This window comes from Bombina bombina, chromosome 10 (genome assembly GCF_027579735.1).
Source record: "Bombina bombina isolate aBomBom1 chromosome 10, aBomBom1.pri, whole genome shotgun sequence".
Taxonomy (NCBI): domain Eukaryota; kingdom Metazoa; phylum Chordata; class Amphibia; order Anura; family Bombinatoridae; genus Bombina; species Bombina bombina.
In genome coordinates, this window is record NC_069508.1 from 164,668,577 (window position 1) to 164,682,247 (window position 13,671).

Below are 13,671 nucleotides of genomic sequence, written 5' to 3' on the forward strand. Positions count from 1 at the left end.
TAATAGACACTACTATAAAGAATAATATGCACAGATACCAATATAAAAATTCCAGCATAAAACCTTTTAAAAACTTACTTAGAAGCTCTCAGTTTAGCCCTGCTGATAAGGTTAGGCTGGGACACCAATTGAAAGGGGCTGGGAAAGCAGGAAGAGCAGACACTCTCTCCCCCCCCCTGCATATGAAAAGACCCATTACACAGACAGGAGAAAGCAGGAATCTGTACTTTGGCGCTTGGTTAGGAGTCTGAAAATCAGCACAATGTTTTTAAAAATAAGCTAAATTATACATTGTTACAAAAACACTCCCAGATGGGCTAAATAAATGTCATTGATCATCTACAAAATATATATACAAAGAAGAATCTAGTGTACAATGTCCCTTTAAAGCAATTAGGCGCGATCTGAACCACTTGGAGAGAGAGAAAAATTAATTTTGCTTTCTTTTCAATAAATTATATCACGTACTACTGTTCTCTTTCCAAAACTTTTAGAGAAGTTGAAAACAAATTGTCTGCTGCAGAGAGGCATCTTATTGTTTAGGAGAAGAAAAAACACAGAGGCGCCAACATGGCCTAGTACCGTCAGGCAGAAGAATATTTAGATAGAAGAAAATGGGTACTCACAAAAGCAGCGCACTCAATAGTGCTGGTGGGGCAGACTGGAACTTTGTAGTGGTCCAGCTCACTGTAGGTAGGCACACTGGGCACATAGATGAGAACTTGAACTGAGAAACATCACAGTTGCCTATGTGGAGTTACAAAGAAGAGCTATCATAGCCTAGTACAGTACAAACAGGTGTAAAGATGATATAAGGTCACACTTACAATAGGTGCTGCACCTCCAGGTGCAGTAACAGCAAGCTGGGACCTCTCAGTCGCCCAGTAGACGACTCTCTTAGCAAACAGGATCCTCACCAAACTCCACGAACCGGCGTGAAGAAATCCCAATACAACAGCAAGTGTATCATAAAAACATACAGGGAGTGCAGAATTATTAGGCAAATTAGTATTTTGACCACATCATCCTCTTTATGCATGTTGTCTTACTGCAAGCTGTATAGGCTCGAAAGCCTACTACCAATTAAGCATATTAGGTGATGTGCATCTCTGTAATGAGAAGGGGTGTGGTCTAATGACATCAACACCCTATATCAGGTGTGCATAATTATTAGGCAACTTCCTTTCCTTTGGCAAAATGGGTCAAAAGAAGGACTTGACAGGCTCAGAAAAGTAAAAAATAGTGAGATATCTTGCAGAGGGATGCAGCACTCTTAAAATTGCAAAGCTTCTGAAGCGTGATCATCGAACAATCAAGCGTTTCATTCAAAATAGTCAACAGGGTCGCAAGAAGCGTGTGGAAAAACCAAGGCGCAAAATAACTGCCCATGAACTGAGAAAAGTCAAGCGTGCAGCTGCCAAGATGCCACTTGCCACCAGTTTGGCCATATTTCAGAGCTGCAACATCACTGGCGTGCCCAAAAGCACAAGGTGTGCAATTCTCAGAGACATGGCCAAGGTAAGAAAGGCTGAAAGACGACCACCACTGAACAAGACACACAAGCTGAAACGTCAAGACTGGGCCAAGAAATATCTCAAGACTGATTTTTCTAAGGTTTTATGGACTGATGAAATGAGAGTGAGTCTTGATGGGCCAGATGGATGGGCCCGTGGCTGGATTGGTAAAGGGCAGAGAGCTCCAGTCCGACTCAGACGCCAGCAAGGTGGAGGTGGAGTACTGGTTTGGGCTGGTATCATCAAAGATGAGCTTGTGGGGCCTTTTCGGGTTGAGGATGGAGTCAAGCTCAACTCCCAGTCCTACTGCCAGTTTCTGGAAGACACCTTCTTCAAGCAGTGGTACAGGAAGAAGTCTGCATCCTTCAAGAAAAACATGATTTTCATGCAGGACAATGCTCCATCACACGCGTCCAAGTACTCCACAGCGTGGCTGGCAAGAAAGGGTATAATAGAAGAAAATCTAATGACATGGCCTCCTTGTTCACCTGATCTGAACCCCATTGAGAACCTGTGGTCCATCATCAAATGTGAGATTTACAAGGAGGGAAAACAGTACAACTCTCTGAACGGTGTCTGGGAGGCTGTGGTTGCTGCTGCACGCAATGTTGATGGTGAACAGATCAAAACACTGACAGAATCCATGGATGGCAGGCTTTTGAGTGTCCTTGCAAAGAAAGGTGGCTATATTGGTCACTGATTTGTTTTTGTTTTGTTTTTGAATGTCAGAAATGTATATTTGTGAATGTTGAGATGTTATATTGGTTTCACTGGTAAAAATAAATAATTGAAATGGGTATATATTTGTTTTTTGTTAAGTTGCCTAATAATTATGCACAGTAATAGTCACCTGCACACACAGATATCCCCCTAAAATAGCTAAAACTAAAAACAAACTAAAAACTACTTCCAAAAATATTCAGCTTTGATATTAATGAGTTTTTTGGGTTCATTGAGAACATGGTTGTTGTTCAATAATAAAATTAATCCTCAAAAATACAACTTGCCTAATAATTCTACACTCCCTGTATATCTTTATTTAAAAACAAAGCAACGCGTTTCTCAGCATCTCAGAGGCTGTTTCCTCAGGATATTAAGTGTGATAATGATTGATACACTTGCTATTTAACACGACTGTCCTAATAAACAATTGGTTAATTAGTAATTATCATCAGCTGTGTGTGAAATGCCATTGCAAGGGTCGCCATGGTAACTAATATAAACCACCATATCTAGATAAACCACAAAATATTATAGAAAACCAAAGCTATCATGCCAACCCCGCATCAGCAATAGTAATAACTATACATATATGTATAAACAATATTAAAAAATATTATTTTAAAAAACATATATTTATAATTCTACCTATACAAACAGACAATATACAAATCCAAAATAACAATTAGTAAATCATCTGTGCGAGCATATATACATATCTGTAGGATAACAACAATATATGCATACAAAAATTGTGGGCCCCAAACATACATGATCTCATTAGTGGTGACACATTGACCCATCATGGGACATCAGGGTAAGCCCAGAAGGTAATGTCGATATTACTTTTAATGCAAAAAATTGTTGTATTTGACATAAGACATCCATCCCTATGTTTGACAGGGCACTGACTCATTGCTATATTGGAAGGATTTTTATTTATTATATATAAAATGGTTCGTAAACCTATAGGGAAATCTAATCATTAATAATAATAAATAATAAATGTCATCTTGGAGAGAGTTGTAAGAAATATAACCCATTTAGGATAACTTCTAGTGTTGTCAAGACTTACCATATAGTCAGTGTTAACCTTAACATGCGATGGCAACAACGCCATCGCACTCGACTTCTGGGTACTTCCCCCAACAGGGGGTGTGTTAGTTGTCATCCAATCAGATCAAACACTTGCGGTCAACGTGGATGAGATGGTGACTTCATCCCCTAAACCCAAAGAGAACCCCACCTCCAAACAATACCGAGTTATTCCTTGATACAGGAGCAGTATATATTATAGGTTTTTTTTTAAAAAAAACCCCATAAAGTTAAACCACCTAAAGATCAACTGTGTGGTTGTGATCTTCCATCCATCTGGATCTAAAAATATTGCTGTTGACATGCTCAACTGTGGTGAGCACCCGATCAGTCACTCCCATAAACCAGGGGTGTGTGTGAAATACAGCCCAATCATATTGAGCCTAAACAAGCCAAAATGGAGGGAGTGATCCAATTGGCCTACGGTACGAGGTCCCCGCCCCCAATGTGACTCGTACCTACCTATAGAGGTAGTAAGACACGCTTCATCTATATAGAGCCTGTCAGTAAACTAATACTGTGATCAATGTAACCAGCACATATCTAACTATAGTGGAGTGTATCAAAAGCGGAAATATACTAAATAGTGGCCAACTTTTGTAGTATAAATATGATTACTATGAGGGATCTGGTGAAACCTATCCTAATTATTCATATAAATATTGGAAGCAGAAGAAAACGAACACTGTAAGAGAGTTCAGGTATCCTATAATGGATACTGGGTGCTAACTAACCTGACAAGTAAAAAAATGGAATGGAACAAATAGAACTTATAAGTGAGACATAGACCAATAAAACCTAATATATAAGATACAAATGTGTAAGAACTAACTAATAATGGTGATGGGAAAGAGAATAACTAACCTAATACACATGACACCATAGTGCAATAATAATCCTGATAAGAGAAAAAATATATATATAAAAAATGTATAAATTATGCCTTAAAAATGTGATATACTCGAACTCACTACTCATGATGTGTAGGAGAGATCATAAACTAACCTTCTGGGCAGACCCCATACTGAAATACTAGAAATACCACCATACATCATATATACCGTAGTGTTTAGTAGATGAAGACTCAAATGTGATTCCTTTTACAGACATCGGCCTTATTAATAGGTATGTGTGATAACATAAATTCAAACAAGGACACTAAATATATATAAAGAAAGTGAATAATAATATTGTGATATGTGTAGTATGAAGAAGTCTAATAGGGATTAAGAGTAATAGTATTATAGTATATACTGTATGATATGGGGTGCATTTCCCCTAGCATATACTAAACATTAGACTATTAATGACAGATGTAATATTGTATAGTATGTAATGCGTAATAGATGAAAACTCAAGTGAGACTCCTTTTGCAAACATCAGCCTAACCTATATTAATAGGTATGTTTGATAACATAAGTTCAAACTAGGACACTAGATACAAATATAATGTGAATAATAGTATTGTGATATGTGTAGTGTGGGGAAGTCTATTTGTGATTAAAAGTTATGATATTATGGTATGTATGATATGGGGTATATCTCCCTTAGCATATGCTAAACATTAGACTATTTTTGACATATATATTAATAAACAAGGGGTATGAAATATACAAATATGGTCTTATATCCAAAACTTATTGTTTAGCGCAAGATAGATTAGGTCAAACCCACAAGAGCACACTTCTACTGTGGGTCAGCAGTCTCCAGGGCCGGCTCAAGAAATTGTGCTGCCTGGGTCAGAGAATGCAATGACTCCCCCTCCAGTAGTAACATTATTGATTAGTATATCAACCTACTAGCCTGGCCGCCATCCTTACTAAGCCTGCCTACCTGCATGCCACCAATGCTTATGCACAATTGTGCAATAAGTGGGAAGGAAGTTGCACTTTTCCCACCTTTAATGTCACCCTTGACCGATTTTGTGTATTTGTACATAATGGTCTGAGTCTGACAGTGGCTAAGTCACTGAAGTGCTGCCCCTTGTCAAGTGCTGCCTGGGTCCCTTGGACCCTCTTGGTCCCATGGTTGAGCGAGCCCTGGCAGTCTCTATTCTACATGCACAGAATCATGTTTCAGTTGTCCCAACACGTAGTGTTTCCTTTATCAGATTAGGTGTATATTATGCACAGCATTCCACAGCTTACAGGCCTTATAAGTGATGGAGAAAAGCGCATTAAAGGCACAGTAAAGTTAAAATTACACGATTCAGATTCATTTTAAACTGTACAATTTATTTTTGTTATCACGTTGACTTCCTTTGGTATCCTTTGTTAAAAAGCCTACCGAGGTAGGCTTAGGGGAAGCAGTGCAGTCCTGGGAGCTAGCTGCTGATTGGTAGGTGCACATATATGCCTCTTGTCATTGTCGCCTGATGTGTTCAGCTAGCTCCCAATAGAGCATTGCTGCTTTTTCAACAAATGATGCCAAGAGAATGACTCAAATGTGATAATATAAATAAACTGGAATGTTGTTTAAAATTCCATATTCTGTCGGAATATACATTTTATAAGCATAGTATTGAGGTTATTCCGCCCCTTCCTCTAGTCACAGGTGCAGCATTGTTGAAATCTAGCTTTCACTATATTCCAGTGCTGATGTGTTTGCACACATGCAATAACTCTCCTTCAGATACCTGCAGTGTAACTTAGGTTTCAAAATGGCAGCGCCATGATTAGAGGGAGGTGCATGAAATGTGTTTAGTGTCCTAATAAAGCTGGATCCAAGTGGGAGCACTAAATTGTTTTCTTAGAAGAGAGACGTAGCTTCTGGAAATTTTCTAGTTCTCCAAGTAAATAAAAAAATACAGCTGGTTGTTCTGGTTAGCGCCATGTGTTTTTATAGTGGAATTTATTGTCGCTGGGAATGATGTTATGTACAGTAGAGTGTGTGTGATAAATCATAAAACCCCAAATAAACACACCTGAGTTTCATGGTTTTCAACCCACATCATGTCAGCTTCCTGACCCTGCAACTCTCTGTCAACTTCATACCCACATTATAACAACTTCTCACCCTGCAACACTGTCAGCTTCATGCCCACATCATGTCAGCTTCCTGACCCTGCAACTCTCTGTCAACTTCATACCCACATTATAACAACTTCTGACTCTACAACACTGTCAGCTTCATGCCCACATCATGTCAGCTTTCTGACCCTGCAACTCTCTGTCAACTTCATACCCACATTATAACAACTTCTGACTCTACAACACTGTCTGCTTCATGCCCACATAATATCAGCTTCCTTACCCGGCAACAGTCTTGTAAAATTTATACCAACATCATATCAGCCCCCTGACCCTGCAACCCCACTGTCTGCCACATATGTTTATCAGATCAGACTCTGGCCTAGAAGTGCTATAGTAAGAATATTGATGAATCAATAAATTGCATAACAAGATCAAACACCTTGAAATCCCAAAATATAACTGTTTGTTTAGATTTGTTCAGTTGTTCTATAATCTTACGTCTGTTAAAAAAATACATAGCTCCTGACCAGGATCTTATACTATTGTAGGTTATAGATTATATGCAGCACTTATATAGTTAATATGGGCGGCCACTAAGATATTAATTAAAAGGACAGAAAGAAGCAATAACAACACGCAGTTAGTCACAATCTCTAGATCATGGCAGATGATTGGTGGCTACGCACATATGCTGCCTCTGATTTGCTCTTCATCTGTAGTGCATTGTCGCTTCAGGGCTGACTTTGTGTTTAACCCCTTTGCTAATGTTACACATCATGCTATTTCATTGTTGGTCCTTAATGTTGATACTTGTTAATTGTGTTTATATGAAGAACTTCCACTAATAACTCACTACATGTCTCTTGCAGAAGCCTTTGGCTCCCAGTCCAGTTGCTGATTTTTCTGCAATTAAAGAACTAGACAGTTTAAACAATGAAATAGTAGATTTACAGAGGTAAGTGAAACAAGCAAATTGCCATAATCACATTGTCTTTCCAACATAATGCTTGTTGTGTGCTTGCAGAATGAACTGGTAAATTGGGAGATTCTATTACTGTAATCAGATACGGAGAGTACAGAAATAATACCTTGTGAAGTAACGTTAACTGAGAAGGGAGAGGTTCAGGAATAGTAACTAGAGAGGTGCATGTGTAGTAACTAGAGAAGGGACAGACGCAGGTATAGTAACTAGAGAAGGGAGAGGCACAGGAATAGTAACTATAGAAGGGAGAGGCGCATGTGTAGTAACTATAGAAGGGAGAGGCGCATGTGTAGTAACTATAGAAGGGAGAGGCGCTGGTATAGTAACTATAGAAGGGAGAGGCGCATGTGTAGTAACTAGAGAAGGGAGAGGCGCAGGTATAGTAACTAGAGAAGGGAGAGGCGCAGGTATAGTAACTAGAGAAGGGAGAAGCGCAGGTACAGTAACTAGAGAAGGGAGAGGCGCAGGTACAGTAGCTAGAGAAGGGAGAGGCACAGGTATAGTAACTAGAGAAGGGAGAGGAGCAGGAATAGTAACTAGAGAAGGGAGAGGCGCAGGTACAGTAACTAGAGAAGGGAGAGGCGCAGGTACAGTAACTAGAGAAGGGAGAGGCGCAGGTACAGTAACTAGAGAAGGGAGAGGCGCAGGTACAGTAACGACAGAAGGGAGAGGCGCAGGTATACAAACTATAGAAGGGAGAGGCGCAGGTGTAGTAACTATAGAAGGGAGAGGCGCATGTGTAGTAACTAGAGAAGGGAAAGGCGCAGGTATAGTAACTAGAGAAGGGAGAGGCGCAGGTACAGTAGCTAGAGAAGGGAGAGGCACAGGTACAGTAACGAGAGAAGGGAGAGGCGCAGATACAGTAACTAGAGAAGGGAGAGGCGCAGGTATGGTAACTATAGAAGGGAGAGGCGCAGGTATGGTAGCTAGAGAAGGAAGAGGTACAGGTATAATAACTAGAGAAGGGAAAAGCGCAGGTATAGTAACGAGAGAAGGGAGAGGCACAGGAATAGTAACTATAGAAGGGAGAGGCGCATGTGTAGTAACTATAGAAGGGAGAGGCGCATGTGTAGTAACTATAGAAGGGAGAGGCGCATGTGTAGTAACTAGAGAAGGGAGAGGCGCAGGTATAGTAACTATAGAAGGGAGAGGCGCAGGTGTAGTAACTATAGAAGGGAGAGGCGCATGTGTAGTAACTAGAGAAGGGAAAGGCGCAGGTATAGTAACTAGAGAAGGGAGAGGCGCAGGTACAGTAACTAGAGAAGGGAGAGGCACAGGAATAGTAACTATAGAAGGGAGAGGCGCAGGTATAGTAACTAGAGAAGGGAGAGGCGCAGGAATAGTAACTATAGAAGGGAGAGGCTCATGTGTAGTAACTATAGAAGGGAGAGGCGCATGTGTAGTAACTAGAGAAGGGAGAGGCGCAGGTATAGTAACTAGAGAAGGGAGAGGCGCAGGTATAGTAACTAGAGAAGGGAGAGGCGCAGGTACAGTAGCTAGAGAAGGGAGAGGCGCAGGTATAGTAACTAGAGAAGGAAGAGGAGCAGATATGGTGGCTAGAGAAGGGAGAGGCACAGGAATAGTAACTAGAGAAGGGAGAGGCGCAGGTACAGTAACTAGAGAAGGGAGAGGCGCAGGTACAGTAACGACAGCAGGGAGAGGCGCAGGTATACAAACTAGATAAGGGAGAGGCGCAGGTACAGTAACTAGAGAAGGGAGAGGCGCAGGTACAGTAACTAGAGAAGGGAGAGGCGCAGGTACAGTAACTAGAGAAGGGAGAGGCGCAGGTATAGTAACTAGAGAAGGGAGAGGCGCAGGTATAGTAACTAGAGAAGGGAAAGGCGCAGGTACAGTAACGAGAGAAGGGAGAGGCGCAGGTACAGTAACGAGAGAAGGGAGAGGCGCAGATACAGTAACTAGAGACGGGAGAGGCGCAGGTATGGTAACTAGAGAAGGGAGAGGCGCAGGTATGGTAGCTAGAGAAGGAAGAGGTACAGGTATAATAACTAGAGAAGGGAAAAGCGCAGGTATAGTAACGAGAGAAGGGAGAGGCACAGGAATAGTAACTATAGAAGGGAGAGGCGCATGTGTAGTAACTAGAGAAGGGAGAGGCGCAGGTATAGTAACTATAGAAGGGAGAGGCGCATGTGTAGTAACTAGAGAAGGGAGAGGCGCAGGTATAGTAACTATAGAAGGGAGAGGCGCAGGTGTAGTAACTATAGAAGGGAGAGGCGCATGTGTAGTAACTAGAGAAGGGAGAGGCGCAGGTATAGTAACTATAGAAGGGAGAGGCGCAGGTGTAGTAACTATAGAAGGGAGAGGCGCATGTGTAGTAACTAGAGAAGGGAGAGGCGCAGGTATAGTAACTAGAGAAGGGAGAGGCGCAGGTACAGTAACTAGAGAAGGGAGAGGCACAGGAATAGTAACTATAGAAGGGAGAGGCGCAGGTACAGTAACGAGATAAAGGTGAGAGGCGCAGGTACAGTAACTAGAGAAGGGAGAGGTGCAGGTACAGTAACAAGAGGAGGGAGAGGCGCAGGTATAGTGACAAGAGAAGGGAGAAGCGCAGGTATAGTAAATAGAGAAGGGAGAGGCGCAGGTATGGTAGCTAGAGAAGGAAGAGGCGCAGGTATAGTAACTAGAGAAGGGAGAGGCGCAGGTATACTAACTATAGAAGGGAGAGGCGCAGGTATAGTAATTAGAGAAGGGAAAAGCGCAGGTATAGTAACGAGAGAAGGGAGAGGCGCTGGTACAGTAACTAGAAAAGGGAGAGGCACAGGAATAGTAACTAGAGAAGGGAGAGGCACAGGTACAGTAACTAGAGAAGGGAGAGGTGCAGGTATAGTAACTAGAGAAGGAAGAGGCACAGGTACAGTAACTAGAGAAGGGAGAGGTGCAGGTATAGTAACTAGAGAAGGAAGAGGCACAGGTACAGTAACTAGAGAAGGGAGAGGTGCAGGTATAGTAACAAGAGAAGGGAGAGGTGCAGGTATAGTAACTAGAGAAGGGAGAGGAGCAGGTATAGTAACTAGAGAAGGGAGAGGAGCAGGTATAGTAACAAGAGAAGGAAGAGGAGCAAGTATAGTAACTAGAGAAGGAAGAGGAGCAGGTATAGTAACTAGAAAAGGGAGAGGCGCAGGTATAGTAACTAGAGAAGGGAGAGGAGCAGGTATAGTAACAAGAGAAGGAAGAGGAGCAAGTATAGTAACTAGAGAAGGAAGAGGAGCAGGTATAGTAACTACAAAAGGGAGAGGCGCAGGTATAGTAACTAGAGAAGGAAGAGGAGAAGGTATAGTAACTAGAAAAGGGAGAGGCGCGTGTATAGAAATAGAGAAGGAAGAGGCACAGGTATAGTAACTAGAGAAGGGAGAGGAGTAGGTATAGTAACAAGAGAAGGAAGAGGAGCAAGTATAGTAACTAGAGAAGGAAGAGGAGCAGGTATAGTAACTACAAAAGGGAGAGGCGCAGGTATAGTAACTAGAGAAGGAAGAGGAGCAGGTATAGTAACTAGAGAAGGAAGAGTAGCAGGTATAGTAACTAGAGAAGGGAGAGGCGCAGGTACGGTAACTGGGGAAGGGAGAGGCGCAGGTACAGTAACTAGAGAAGGGAGAGGCGCAGGTATAGTAACTAGAGAAGGGAGAGGCGCAGTAACTAGAGAAGGGAGAGGCGCAGGTATAGTAACTAGAGAAGGGAGAGGCGCAGGTTCAGTTGCTAGAGACGAGAAAGGGGCAGGTACAGTAACTAGAAAAGGGAGAGGTGCAGGTACAGTAACTAGAGAAGGGAGAAGCACATGCACAGTAAATAGAGAAGGGAGAGGCAAAGGTATAGTTACTAGAGAAGAGAGAGGCGCAGGTATAGTAACTTGAGAAGGGAGAGGCGCATGTGTAGTAACTAGAGGAGGGAGAGGTGCAGGTATATTAACTAGAGAAGGGAGAGGCACAGGTACAGTAACTAGAGAAGGGAGAGGCGCAGGTATAGTAACTAGAGAAGGGAGAGGCGCAGGTATAGTAACTAGAGAAGGAAGAGGAGCAGGTATAGTAACTAGAAAAGGGAGACGCGCAGGTATAGAAACTAGAGAAGGAAGAGGAACAGGTATAGTAACTAGAGAAGGAAGAGGAGCAGGTATAGTAACTAGAGAAGGAAGAGGAGCAGGTATAGTAACTAGAGAAGGGAGAGGAGCAAGTATAGTAACTAGAGAAGGGAGAGGCGCAGGTATAGTAACTAGAGAAGGGAGAGGCGCAGGTATAGTAACTAGAGAAGGGAGAGGCGCAGGTATAGTAACTAGAGAAGGGAGAGGCGCATGTATAGAAATAGAGAAGGAAGAGACGCAGGTGCAATAGCAAGAGAAGGGAGAGGCGCAGGTATAGTAACTAGAGAAGGAAGAGGAGCAAGTATAGTAACTAGAGAAGGAAGAGGAGCAGGTATAGTAACTAGAAAAGGGAGAGGCGCAGGTTTAGTAACTAGAGAAGGAAGAGGAGCAGGTATAGTAACTAGAGAAGGGAGAGGAGCAAGTATAGAAATAGAGAAGGAAGAGGCGCAGGTGCAGTAACAAGAGAAGGGAGAGGCGCAGGTATAGTAACTAGAGAAGGGAGAGGCGCAGGTATAGTAACTAGAGAAGGGAGAGGCGCAGGTATAGTAACTAGAGAAGGGAGAGGCGCATGTATAGAAATAGAGAAGGAAGAGGCGCAGGTGCAGTAACAAGAGAAGGGAGATGCGCAGGTATAGTAACTAGAGAAGGGAGAGGAGCAGGTATAGTAACTAGAGAAGGGAGATGCCCAAGTATAGTAACTAGAGAAGGAAGAGTAGCAGGTATAGTAACTAGAGAAGGGAGAGGCGCAGGTATAGTAACTAGAGAAGGAAGAGGAGCAGGTATAGTAACAAGAGAAGGAATAGGAGCAGGTATAGTAACTAGAGAAGGCAGAGGCGCAAGTGCAGTAACTAGAGAAGGGAGAGCTGGAGGTATAGTATCTAGAGAAGGGAAAAGCGCAGGTATAGTAACTAGAGAAGGGAGAGGTGCAGGTATAGTAACTACAGAAGGGAAAAGTGCAGGTATAGTAACTACAGAAGGGAGAGGTGCAGGTATAGTAACTACAGAAGGGAAAAGCGCAGGTATAGTAACGAGAGAAGGGAGAGGTGCAGGTATAGTAACTAGAAAAGGGAGAGGCACACGTGTAGTAACTAGAGAAGGGAGAGGCGCAGGTATAGTAACTAGACGCACATATAGTAATTGCAGAAAGGAGAGGCGCAGGTATAATAACTAGAGAAGGGAGAGGCGCAGATATAGTAACTAGAAAAGGGAGAGGCGCAGGTACAGTAACTAGAGAAGGGAGAAGCGCAGGTACAGTAACTAGAGAAGGGAGAGGCGCAGGTATAGTAACTAGAGAAGGAAGAGGCGCAGGTATAGTAACTAGAGAAGGAAGAGGTACAGGTATAGTAACTAGAGAAGGGAGAGGAGCAGGTATAGTAACAAGAGAAGGAAGAGGAGCAAGTATAGTAACTAGAAAAGGGAGAGGCGCATGTATAGAAATAGAGAAGGGAGAGGCGCAGAATAGTAACTAGAGAAGGGAGAGGCGCAGGTATAGAAAGTAGAGAAGAGAGAGGCACAGGTACAGTAACTAGAGAAGGGAGAGGCGCAGGTATAGTAACTAGAGAAGGGAGAGGCGCATGTATAGAAAGTAGAGAAGGGAGAGTTGCAGGTATAGTAACTAGAGAAGGTAGAGGCACAGGTATAGAAAGTAGAGAAGGGAGTAGGTATAGTAACTAGAGAAGGGAGAGGAGCAAGTATAGTAACAAGAGAAGGAAGAGGAGCAAGTATAGTAACTAGAGAAGGAAGAGGCGCAGGCGCAGTAACTAGAGAAGGGAGAGGCACAGGTATAGTAACTAGAGAAGAGAGAGGCACAGGTACAGTAACTAGAGAAGGGAGAGGCGCAGGTATAGTAACTAGAGAAGGGAGAGGCGCATCTATAGAAAGTAGAGAAGGGAGAGTTGCAGGTATAGTAACTAGAGAAGGTAGAGGCACAGGTATAGAAAGTAGAGAAGGGAGTAGGTATAGTAACTAGAGAAGGGAGAGGCGCAGGTTCAGTAACTAGAGAAGAGAGAGGGGCAGGTATAGTAACTAGAAAAGGGAGAGGTGCAGGAATAGTAACTTGAGAAGGGAGAGGCTCGGGTACAGTAACTAGAGAAGGGAGAGGTGCAGGTACAGTAACTAGAGAAGGGAGAGGTGCAGCTATAGTAACTAGAGAAGGGAGAGGTGCAGCTGTAGTAACTAGAGAAGGGAGAGACGCAGGTATAGTAACTAGAGAAGGGAAAGGCGCAGGTATAGTAACTAGAGAAGGGAGAGGCGCAGGTACAGTAGCTAGAGAAGGGAGAGGCACAGGTACAGTAACGA

At 42.8% G+C, this 13,671-nt stretch overlaps 1 protein-coding gene across 3 annotated transcripts in view; it reads left to right on the top strand.

Moving 5' to 3' along the window:
* EPS15 (epidermal growth factor receptor pathway substrate 15) overlaps positions 1–13,671 on the top strand; it is a 269,067-nt gene that overhangs the window by 100,452 nt on the left and 154,944 nt on the right. For all 3 annotated transcript variants that reach the window (XM_053693489.1, XM_053693490.1, XM_053693491.1), the window contains one exon: positions 7,171–7,256. In XM_053693489.1, the coding sequence (XP_053549464.1) occupies positions 7,171–7,256 (86 nt within the window). The remainder of the gene's footprint in view (positions 1–7,170; positions 7,257–13,671) is intronic.